The sequence below is a fragment of the Anoplopoma fimbria genome, chromosome 6 (assembly GCF_027596085.1).
Source record: "Anoplopoma fimbria isolate UVic2021 breed Golden Eagle Sablefish chromosome 6, Afim_UVic_2022, whole genome shotgun sequence".
NCBI classification, from domain to species: domain Eukaryota; kingdom Metazoa; phylum Chordata; class Actinopteri; order Perciformes; family Anoplopomatidae; genus Anoplopoma; species Anoplopoma fimbria.
In genome coordinates, this window is record NC_072454.1 from 15,892,193 (window position 1) to 15,904,612 (window position 12,420).

The 12,420-nt window shown below is 39.8% G+C and overlaps 1 protein-coding gene across 1 annotated transcript in view; it reads right to left on the bottom strand.

The window, feature by feature from the left end:
- The window catches only part of slc35f3b (solute carrier family 35 member F3b), a 44,129-nt gene extending 36,751 nt beyond the window's left edge, over nt 1-7,378 (bottom strand). The window contains exons 1-2 of the mRNA XM_054600577.1: nt 7,281-7,378; nt 6,154-6,368 (exon numbers count right to left, since the gene is read on the bottom strand). Of these exons, the coding sequence (XP_054456552.1) occupies nt 6,154-6,368; nt 7,281-7,378 (313 nt within the window). The remainder of the gene's footprint in view (nt 1-6,153; nt 6,369-7,280) is intronic.
- Between the last annotated feature and the right edge of the window lie 5,042 nt (nt 7,379-12,420).

The following is a 12,420-nucleotide window of genomic DNA, read 5'->3' on the forward strand; positions in this document are numbered from 1 at the left end:
CACAAGTCGCCACATTGGGCAAAAAAAGCAAGCTTGGGTGCCTATCTACTGTCTTATGTTTTCTTGCTGCTGCTATAGTTCCCTAATGTAACGGCACTTACAGTTAAAGACAGACTAGTGTTGGTTAGTGTTGTTGGTGTTGGATTTTAAAGCATCTCAGGCCTTGATGCAGTAAGCAGGTCAGCTGTTGGTCATTCAACAACACTGCATATTGCTCTAGTAATATGGAATGTGAGAGTGAATATCAATACAGGAGCTTAGTGTGTAATGGGATATGCAAATCTGGAATAAATGTAAAGGAGGCTTATATTTTTCTGAGAGCCTATGTGCAAATCCAAGTGCCGAGGGGTGAGATTGCAAATGGAAGAGGCATAGGGATATGACAGAGGTGCTCGACTTTTTTTTAACTAGGTCAGTTGAAACTACATTTTTCTCCCAAACCAATGATACAACTACAGGGCTGAGATATAGAAAGAGCTGACTTTGTTTTTTTTTTTTACTCTTCCACACTTTCACTCTTGACACTTGGCATGGATACAAGTGACAAGATTGCAGTCTTATTTCTATTTTGGACTATTTTTTTCTGTCACATTTATGATGTCTGCGCCCGCTGTTCTAAGTGCTTTAAGCAGAATAAGTGAACACAAAATGATGATGTTTAAAGTCTCCCACTCCCTCTCAAGACAAGTAAATAGCCGTTGACAGAGGCTTGTGTTTGTGTGTCAGTGCTACAAACTGCCATTAATACTCATCCTCTCCCATCAAGATGTCCACATAAGCCTCCTAATTACTTGCACAACCCCATTTACACTTTGCTCTCCCTGTTCCCAAGCACTGCTCTTCTGTGGCAAGCACAGACAATGATGTGCTGTGTATGGCCGGAGCAGACTCTGGATTAATTACGCTGAGGTAGGAGTCATCACTTCTAATTAACAGCAGATAAAAGGAGTGAGGGGGAGAAAGGGATGACAGCAGGACAGGATTTGGCATTAAACTGGCTGGATTTCCATTACAAGGAAGAGTGAGCACTGAGAACATAGAACTACAGCCGTGATTCACTTAGTGCTATTGTCTTCAGAGTTAATTTGAAGAAACAAAAGCACCAATTATGTCAAACTGAGGCAACCTGTTGTCCCAGATATTACATAAGGTATACAGATGATCCACAAGTTCATGCATGCAAAATGTTTACCTCTCCATCAAGCAAAGTGTTCCTGTGCAAGAAATAGCAAAGAAATAAGAAATGAACTCAGACGGTACATTTACCACAATACTGTTTTAAACCCACTGAATAGGTGGCCTCATTTGCTCCTCTGCATCTGCCCCTCTCTCCACGGTTATCTCTGCCACCTTGGATGACACTGAGATTAACGACGAGCAGCTAAAAGACAAGACTGGAGGTTTTTCTTCTTCAAAGTGGTATATCTGAGTTGCAGCTCCTCCAGTCCACTGGGCACAAGCGGGACTTCAGGAGCAGGTGCCTGATGATCTATGCATCTTCCTCAATTATAGATGTGATGTTACGCAACAGAAGCTGCTTCTACTGTACTGGAGATGTACTGGAGTTTTGCTTGCATCATTTGGGCAGAACACTAGAAATGTTCAGCTCAAACAGTGTTTTTGAAACAGTGGGAAAAAAAATATTCAAGGACTGGTTGGAGTCAGAAATGGCTATGATTTGGGTGCTAATACAGTAGTTTCTGACTGTTTTTAAAGACACTCCAAACGTAAGTGTTTTCTGTACGGTAAGACTCCACCGTTATCAAAGGATAATAGTGGACTAGGATTGCATGTCTGAACATGTCAGATGCTGGCCCCATATGGTCACACAACCATTTACATAAAATATTAAATATATCATGATGCTCAAGTCCTCTGGGTATATACTCTGTATATTGTATGCTATGCACATCAGTAAAACATGTGGCAGTGTTAAATAAAAAATGTATGCATAATTAAAGAGGAACAATATGCTCTACATTGTTGTCTCCATTTCTTTTAGCTTTGTGGATTACTGCATGTTAACGTGTGCAAATGAGTGTAACAGTGACTCGGTTTACATACAAAGTATACAAGGATCTTGCACCCTTGACTCAACGTCAGACTACATGGCAAGACTTGTTCCTGTTCTGTGACATTGTTCCATTGGCTTGAACTATGGTTACAGATGCAAAGGAAGTTGATCAAGGCTGGAAAGGTTTCACTTTCAGTCTAATAAAAAAACATGAACACAGAGAGAAAAAGGATAAAACAAATGTTCTTATACTTACTGACTCAATGCACTTATCTCTGTGTGGCCATGACAAATTAACAACTAAATGCCAGTACTGTTCTTTAATTATGCATTGTTTACACACCATTGTGTACATACTGGCACATCTATTTTTAAAGAAAACGTCACATTCTTATGATGTCATAGATCATAAGTCTGTGACTGACTTCTGTTTCATGTTGTGATTGACTTAATTTCCCAGAGTGCAGTTTCCCACTCGGCGTTGGATTATACTTCAAAGAGAGCTACAGCAGAACAACTAAGGTAGAAAAAAGGGAGCAGTACCCTTCACTCACAATGCAACTTCTTCATTGCATTCTGGTCTATTGAGGCTTTTTTGTGTGTACTAATTAATTACATTACATTACATTACAGTCATTTAGCAGACGCTTTTATCCAAAGCGACTTACAGGAAGTTTGGCACTGGTGTAAATGCAGATATGAAGAAAAGGCTCCTGTTCTTTGAGTTTGATTTTGCAATCCTGCCAATATGCAGACTGAATGTATCTGTAAGCAGCTGGGTGTATCTGCATAACTATTCCTGTCTTTCTCCTCAACTCCAGCTGAGTTGAAAGCTGTCATTATCACAGTCGGCACACACCTTGCCCATCCCTTCCAGCTGTCCTGTTACTGCCAGCAGTGAATGTGTACATGTGTACATAGGCTCTCTCCAACCTGCTCCACTGTTGCATCTCACCATCCCCAAACCCTGAGCTCAAAATAGAATCCAACCTTATTTCATGCCTCTTGAAGCTCTAAATTTGCACCTGAGGGGACGCTACATTTGTGATAGACAACGCGAGTAAATTAGGAAAAGAACAGAGTCTGTTTGTCTGACAAACATTAAGTGTAACTTCACAAACCTAAAGGTACGACTTCCCAGGCAAAGGAAAGTCCTAGAAAATGCCATTTCTGTCTTCTGAAGTAAAACAAGCTTTTTATCCTGAACTTGTCCATGGACATAACTCTGGAAATGCCAATGAATGCAAACAACATTAGCCAGTAAGATAACTGAAGGGAAAATAAATAAGAACAAGAAAAAGCCAAAAAACTTTAATTTCAAGAAGATTTTTAATGGTATCAGCTAAAACTGTGTCCTGTGTCCTGAAGGAATCCTTGTGCAAAAGGGAAAGTGATGATACTCTCAGTTTAAAAACAGGTTTTTACTTTCCACTTTTCATGTGAATAGAGTTTCCTTGTATCGCTAAGTAGATAACCTGGAGCAGTGATATCAAATTCAATTTCTGTTCGGCAAAATTCTAATCTGTCTGCAAAGAGGACATTCATTTATGTTTTATTAATCATGAAGTGAGTCGGTGTATTAAGATGACATTTTGTTCCAATAAAGCAGAAATAATCCTCCATGGTGAATGGACATAAATTAGATAATAGGTCAGAATTTCTGCAGCACTGAGAGTACCATTGCTTTGCCACTTTATGTCAAAGCTGACAAGTGGACATGTCAGGGTCTTCGCTCTATGTTGCTGCCTGTTTTATTGAACCTTGAAAGTACAAATCTTATAAATCTTATAAATCTTATCCTGGGATAAAAGGGACAAACCTGCAGTATAATCCACTTATATCTACGACATCAATACTGCTTTGACTTTACATCACTCAAAGGCAAGAGACTCCCGGGCAGATTTGATATGAGCAAGGATTTCATGTTGCATTTGGCTCCGTTACACGTGCAGTTATATAGTAAGAGGGCTATTACAGCATCACACATGTTTGTAAGGCCTGCAGTCTCACATTCAGATGATCCATTAAGTCACACTGCCGACTTTCATCCTCTGCCTGAGTCATGGCGTACTACTTGCTCCACTTTCCCTTTCACACTGCTTACTGCTGTGAAAAAGCCCATGTGCCAATTTGAAGAGGTTGGTGGTTAATGAAACAAACAGGCATCTCTTTGCAACGCACAGAGAAGTACTCAGCCTCCCACCTCTCTTGAAAGCATCAGCCCTCCACTTTTCAGCCATTAGCCATTGCTTTCTAGTTGCCAGTGGGTCCTGAGTAGTCAGGTTGTGTGTACCGGAGGAGGTTACAGGCTGATTATGTTCTGCAACTACTGTAGGGGGTCCAGAATGAACAGTGTGGATTTGGAAGATTTTAAGTAGACTTTACACTTGGTTTGCAAGGTACAGAAAAAAAGCTGAATTAACCTGAAATTTCCCGAAAGGCAAAATGAAACACCAATTAATGGAGAAGTAATAATCCCCATGATGGCCACTTATGCAGGAATATGTCTGAGGAAACTGTGCAACTCAATCTTAAATCTACAATTACACTATGACTGCTGTCATCAAAATATATATGACTAAAGTAGTGGCTCATTTTTTCAGGGATTTCTTTTCTAAACATCATCATTGTGTTTTGAAATTAAACCCACTAGTCATCTCATTTACCATGAAGTGGACACTTCATAACTTTCATTCAGTTTAATAAATAAACACGAGCAAGCACCATGCCATTTGTCTTTTCCACAACTAATCAAAATAAACTAAACGCCAACTCTATTTATTACTGCTTACATCAATAAACATAAGCATCATTTATTGATACATTTAACTAATCAGATGCTATTTGAAGGCCAACTATATTTAGATGAAAAACTTCTCGACATGCAGCTCTTTTAATAACAGTTCAGTGTATAAAATATATATAATTGTAAGTATATTTAACTAAAGTTGCTTTGGCAGCAAACCGTTATTACTTCAAATTTAAATAAATATGAGCCCCTTTTCTTCTAACAAAAAATAGATATCTTACAATATTTAGTCATCCCTGTGATCAATCAGGCCATTGTCTATTGATCCACTTTACTTGACTTTCCTTACCCTTGTCACAGCACCAGTAGTTATAAAAGACGTAGAGACAAATTCAGATCTGAACAGCAGCTGTCTTGTGAAGTCTGCAGTTTTCAGATGTTAGGTATAGGCCTATTAATTTTAAAGTGGCCTTGCAGCTCTTTAATATTGCAGTCTCTCATATGAAATTTACAGAATGTTCCACCAGCTACCAACTAACAGTCATCAACCAGCAAAATCCCACTGAATAACAGACAAATGCAGAGAAGATAGACTGTGGTATGACCCGACACAACCACAGCAAGATGAAGTTAGATTTAGACACAGAGCAAGTGAAACAAGACTGTAATCCATCAGCAGCAGAGATGATGCAGAGAAAGAAAATGAGAGAAAAATGAAAGCTACTTTGAGAACTTTTTTTCTCCAAACAATCAAGTGCTCTGAGCAACATTCCCACAGTCTGGCTCCAAGCTCAACACGCATTAGCTCCTGTGCCTGCAGTAACCGTCAGCAACACTGATGCTTTAGCAGCTTATTCTCAGATTTCTATTCTGTGGAGACACCATATGTAGAGCATTATGTTTCTGTACATGCTCTTTCGTTCATCTACATGGCACACAAGCACTTGCACTTTGTTTAAACACCTAATTGAGGTTGATGTTAAGGATGAAAGGATGGATAGAGAGAAGTGGTGTATTCAAACCATCGCACTGCCTTTAATTTATCCTGTGAACTCTCCCTTTCAGAATGTGTAACCAGCTAATTTATTCCCATAGGTAAGCACTACATGTTTAACTCTCACATGCAGTAGGTGAACCAGTGTTTAGGTCCTCTAAACTCCATCTCCGTCTAACCATGGCAGTTAAAGCACACCATCACGCTTTTTTATTACATCACAGTCATTCATATTCTTATGTTATCTGAGTGTCCCTGTCATATGTGACAGGGACTAATCGACTGGTTGTGTGAGCCCACGGTGCGTATACAGACTACTAATGGCCACTACATGCAGCATGTACCACAGCCTGTAGTCCCAGAGGTTAACAGCGTCATGCATACATACTGACTCACTCTTGTAGCTTGCATTCCAAGGCTGATATCCATAATAGCCGGTGATTCGCAATATTCTCTCTTCTATGGACGCACTGTTGATGTCCTCAACTGAGCGTGAGGACTTGAGCTCCTCTTTGATGGCTTCGTCCACCACCAGGTACTTGAGCTGTCTGAGCTGAGGGCTGATGTCCGAAAGCCTTCTGGGGCTCACGTCAGGCGACTTGCGCATCCCGCTGGGAAGAGAGAACAAGGGATGGCCGGTGTTACAAGACAAAAGTGAGAGCACTTAGCAAAAAGGCAGGGGAGCCTGTAAAACTTGAATATAACTTGATAAGACAAGAGTTCTTATTGGCTAAACCAGGGAAGTAAGTGTAGCAGCTATGTTCCACAGAGGCTTTATGAGCCCCTACAGCTCCTCTCTTGTAAATCATCATCCTTCACTGGCCTCAGAGTCCTCACAACAACACTGTGAAAGACACTAAGCGGAAGTGACTGCTCTTGCAACTGTTGTATAGGCTACAATGCATTGTAAGAACTCCTATTTTAGGTTTAAAGGCATCTGAAACTAATGAATCCATCAGGAGTGATTTCTTAAGATTACTTCATGTAGGCACTGAAGCAGAAACTGCGCACAGACTACAGGCCATACAATAGCCTAAATATAATTTATCAGAAATAAATAGAATGCTTTATGTCAGACTGGGAGATAAAATGAAAAAGAATGGTTGAATGTTGAAACACCTGACAAAGAAGCACAGGGCTGCCTCTCAGATGAAAACGTCAACATGTTAAAGCAAAACATGATTTAGTGATCCGCTCAGAGAAAATCGGTTTGTAACCCCCACCCCCACCTGGAAAATAACCCCACAAGTGGTGCCATATCCGTATCATAGCCTATAACATCATTTTTCTCATTTTTTTTAAAACAGAATTGCAATCGGTCCGCCAACATTACATCAATCTGCAGTCGAAATGTAAACTTCACTCAAATTCAAAGAGAACACTCTACAGCTATATTGGAAATGTTTGCCCTATTAAGTAAATTGACTTTATCAATGCACCTATGTGATCAAGTACGCAACAGGTGCGCCGCTGCCTTCCTGTCGTTCGGCTGCGATGCAAATGTAAAAGTTTAAATGTCTTACATGGGCATCAAAGTAGTAGGAGGTCCAAGGTAGCACATACAGTCCCGATGGGGCCGCCCGACCCGGTCCCACACTGTGCCCTCTCCATCCCCGTACATCCTTAAGGCCACTAAGCAGGGCAGCTACTGGAAAACATCTAAATCCTCATCAAGGCTGTCGGACACAAGTACCATCGTCCTGCTCCTTCTCAACCCCACAAACGCATATGCCTGCCTGGCCACAACAGTACAGACTGGTTCAACATTAAAAGGATGCGCTGTGCTCTGGATGCTGCTGCTGCTGGGTCCTTGAGGCACTGCAACAGCGCCATCTACCGGACTAAGGGGAGCTATCATTATATGTAAATCTGATGTACAAAGAATAAATTGTATCAGATTTGAACGTGGGGTATCTGAACACATCAGTACCAGTAGGTCATACAAATATATATACACACGAGACGTCCAATAGTTACACTTTCTTCTGAATTTGCTGGCTTTCTCTTACCTCACAAAGACCCCTTGAATCCTAATTTGCACATATCTGCATCTCAACTGACCTCAGCTTTCCCCTAGCTGATCTTAAGCTTTGTGACTCAAAAAGTCTTATCACTGACACGTAAAGCACACACACATTGGCAGCAGTCAGACGAAAATGAGCTATTTTTCACATTCTTTTCCCTCAAACTGTCAAATTCAGACGGGCACAGCTAGTCTCTCTGGCTCAAGATTAAAAAGTGCACACATAACCTTACTTTGAAGTATGAAGTAGGTGTTTTATTTTGAATCTGTTGGTGCCAGTTATTTGTGGCTTAGAACTGTAACGGGGGTTCTAGGTGGTATTCAAAAGACTATCAAGCTAAAAAGGAGATGGGAATGCAAGGCACAATTATCTTGATGATATTAGCATCTCTAAAACAATAAAGCTCCAGTTTAATTTTGGCCTAATCATTTTATGTCAATACTTCAGTCATAGTTATTTAGGGAAAGACAGATATGATGCTTTCTTTGTAATTATTTGTTGTTGTTACTTTTCATTTCATGTAGCTGTGCTCTGTGGATGAGAAATAATGGATTTTCCTCCATTGTTGTGCGGAATATCACAGATAAATCGACTGGTCAAGCCCCGGCTGTTTAAGATTTTCAGCCCAGGTGTACAACATATCGACACTGTTACCAGAAAACTTTTTCCAGTAGCTATAGATTTTTAAACAATTTACAGCCCACAGGGTTGCCCTTTGGTCTATTATTCACAGTCTACTTGACCTAAGGAGTTCACAAACATTTCAAGATGATAGCAGGGCCTGTATTTCAAAGGTCATGGTGAACAGATGCAGAAATGAAACAGTAGAAATATTGTCCCTGTATAATTCCTCAGTATCAAAGACAATTACAGGGAAACTGTATGGTTGATTACATCCAATCAGAGCAATGCTTCCAGTAATGGGGTAATTATGTTCACTGGTGGTGATTATATCTACCTGGAAATTAAAATCAAGTAACTGTCTTTGTCTTGAACGTTGTGAACTGTGCAACAACAACATAAAAAGTAGTGGGTTTTTAAAACACTCTGAGTTGATTAAAAGAACTATGATTGCAAAACTGATGGAGCTTAACATGCGCTAAATTTCATGCAAATTTTTCCTTAAATTTGACAAAGTTTGGATGAACTTCCGCCCCTGGATAAACCTAAGCAGTACATGCAGTTATAACAATGAGGAAGAGTGGAGCTGTACCTTACATGGATGGGGTAGTGTTACCCAAAGGTCCCAGGTCTGTGGTCCTCTGGCTGCAATGCGTCAACATTCTGTGAGCGACTGACTGCAGAGAGCAGCAACAGTACAGTGACTGTTTTTGTATGCAGGTTCGCATGGATCAATGACCAGTCACAGCTTTCACGTCCACACAGTGTTTGTGTGTGTGTATGTGTGTGTGGGTGTGTGTGGGTGTGTGTGGTTGGGGGGTTCTGTGCTTACTCACGCAAAAAACAGAAGAGTCTAGTCATCAATAGACGGGTCAACACCTCCTATCGGCAGCCTTAGGTCCATTTTTGCATAATGCACCTCTCAACTTCACAGCTCAGCGAGAGCCAAATCAATTCTCACTGTTCGACCGTATGCTTTTACTCAAACTAAATAATATGGACACTACCCGTGAGACACAGTCCATGAATATCAAAACAGTTGATATAAAAGGAGTGCTGATACGTGCAAGTCTTCCACTGTCGCACAGCACAATATCTTCGACTTCAGCAGTCCTTTAATAGTGATTTAATTGGTGGCCCAATCTACGGGGTACTGCACTCTTTTTCTAAATTTGGTTCAGAGATGAGGTGAAAGTCCAAGAAAACATGAAATGAACACTGTGCAGATACTTCACACACAAGACACAAGAAACTGAAAAAAATAATAACTCAGGGGGCCAGCCGTTAAAGTTTTCAAATGATCGGTTAAGTTTGATAAATAAAGGTCCAAATGTTCTTTTCGAAGCAAAAATGATAAGGTTAACAGTGACTCAGTTCCATTACGTGTCACAGTCATTCCAGTGAGTCAGCATGAACTGGCTCACCTGAATAGAATGCAGCCATTTTTAATGTTACTACCGGGGTGTTACAGCTGTGACGACATTGCTGTTGTGAAAAAGAACTTCCGACTTTTCTCGCAGCAGATATGGTGACCTGTCAAACACAGGGGTAACTTATAATAGTAATATGTAAGGTATCTGGTATTGTTTATATTACAAATTCACGTGAAAAGCAAAATTAAATTAAATTCATTATTTGTTCTACAGTATAGATGAATTGTGTCATTTTTATAATGAGAAAAAATAGCATATCTTAATGGTAACATTATCCACCTTTGGTCCTGATAAAGGGCATATAAATACTTTTTTCTAAGTTCTTGAGGGGACTTGTTAATAAGCCTTTTGACAATAACGATGGCTCTGTACTTTACAAGTGTCCTACTAATTCATGACAGTGTGAAATGAGCCAGCATGCAATACCCGAGCCCCGAAACTAAGGCAGCTAAATGGAATTCTGACATTACTCATTTTATTATTTCTGCCTGTGCTTTCCCTACCAACATGACAAAATGTCTTCTGTGAAAATGGTCCATTTTCATGAGGCAAATTTCTCAATGGAGCTCCAATGCTGTGAAATCGAGAAAAAGAAATACAAACAATTCTACAGTTTTTCCCTCAGCATAGGATCGTTCATATATTTCTAGAATGTAGAGAGAATTTAAACTGCAAGGGCTCCAGGTTACTTATGGAAATCGTAGTCATGGAAAAATCAGTGAAAGAGCGGGATCGAGATTCTATCCTTCATCATAACCTCCCCTTTAGCTCTTTCCTGTATTCTGAAAAAAAAAGTGCTTAGGCAGAAAAAAAGCATGTGTTTTATAAACCTCATTTCCATTATCTCTCTTACTCTCCTGTGTCTAGTGTCATACAGTTTAAATAAGTATGATGTAAAGCTTCTCTCTTTTCACCATCAATATTTAAAACAGCCCTCAGCCTGGAAACAGTATAACAGGCCTCTGCTGATTGGCCAATTCAGGGGGAGAAGTGAAACTCATAGCCAGTAAAAAAAGGTCACATTCATCACTGTGTATGTAATTAAGCAATTAGAGGTTTTGCAAACATTTTATCCTCATTATTCAGTATGTAATTAGTGACTTTTCTATTTGCATATGCCAACATGAGAAGCAATTTATTGTTATAATCCACATCTGTTCCTCTGTTGCTGAAGAAGAAACGTTATTTCAGCCATGAGGAAACATAACCTTTATGGAAACCGCACCCTGTAGTCCCAAGGCCCTTTGTGATTTCTTTAGGGTATATTTGTTATTCAGCTGCCATTAATAGTAAGGTTGACACACAGCTGGAGGGTAGCCACAATCTCTGTGGATTAGAGGAGTCAGAGGACCCCCGATGCTATTTTGTGTCAACAGTGGGAACCAGTTAGCTGCCAAGGCAAACGGCTCCAGTGGGAGAAAAATTGGCATCTTCTGTCTTTCCTTCTGGCCAGACTCAACTGCCCTGATTTCCATTCTTAGATGTTCTCTTTTAAGTTTTGCTGACAAATGATAACAAGATAAAAATATATATGATTAAAGTCCTGGAAGTATCCACGACTAGTCCGTTCTCTACTGCGCTGCTATTAATAATAAAATACACCTGTGAAATAGCAGGAGAATGGCACTTCAGAGGTGCTTTTCAGCTCACACAGAATGTGTTGTGGAAAATGTTTTTCATTAACACAAATATGTCATATATATGTAACCATTGACTAAACTGGGGTCCCCTTCAATTGAAACACACATTACTTTTGACCATTAGACATTCACAGCCATATGGTTAAATAAACCATGATATTATCCATTGAACAAATGCACTCTGTGTCATTAAAATGCAAACTAGCTGTTTACTTATTTTCCATATGCATATGTATACTTTACAGCATTATTCCTTATTAGACTAAAAATCTGTCCACCTTTCTTGACACACAAATCCTTCTTCTTTTTGTGTGTTAGTCAAAGTGCACCTCTCCTGTCATAAATGTCTGATCTGCTTATCTTTTACCCATTTTGCCAAAAGGGATTCGGAGTAATTGTCACGAGGGGAAAACTCAGCACCATGCCACATTCACCACTTGAAAACAAACGATTGCTTCTTCTGAATATTTATATCCAATTATTTTCGGTGAATTGTGGGGTGTGAAGACTTGGCATGGACGAGATTTCGCGAATCAGGTCATTGTGAGGGTTTTGTGAAGGCACTCTGATAGCATTAGAAAAACTGACATGGCAGTTGTCAGTGTTGTTCCTTCATGCGCTTATGATTTAATTATAATTGGTTTGGTCAAAGGCACATGGCTATTTGCCTTTTGTCATCCAATTAGTGGACATTCTCGCAGCATTTTCACAGCTGGATATGACTGACTTTAGTGTGATTATAAAGCATATAAAACTGAAAAAAACATTGATTTTGCTGTTGATACTCTAAAAGTTGCTTTATAGTATTCAGCAAGAGTGTTGATGTTTTGCCCAGAGATGGCTTTTGTAAGACGTCAGGACTCCTGAGAACAACAGAATACAGATTTTTTTTTCTCATAAATGTGCCTGTGCCCTCTTTGTATTAAACATGAAGGGAGCTGACTG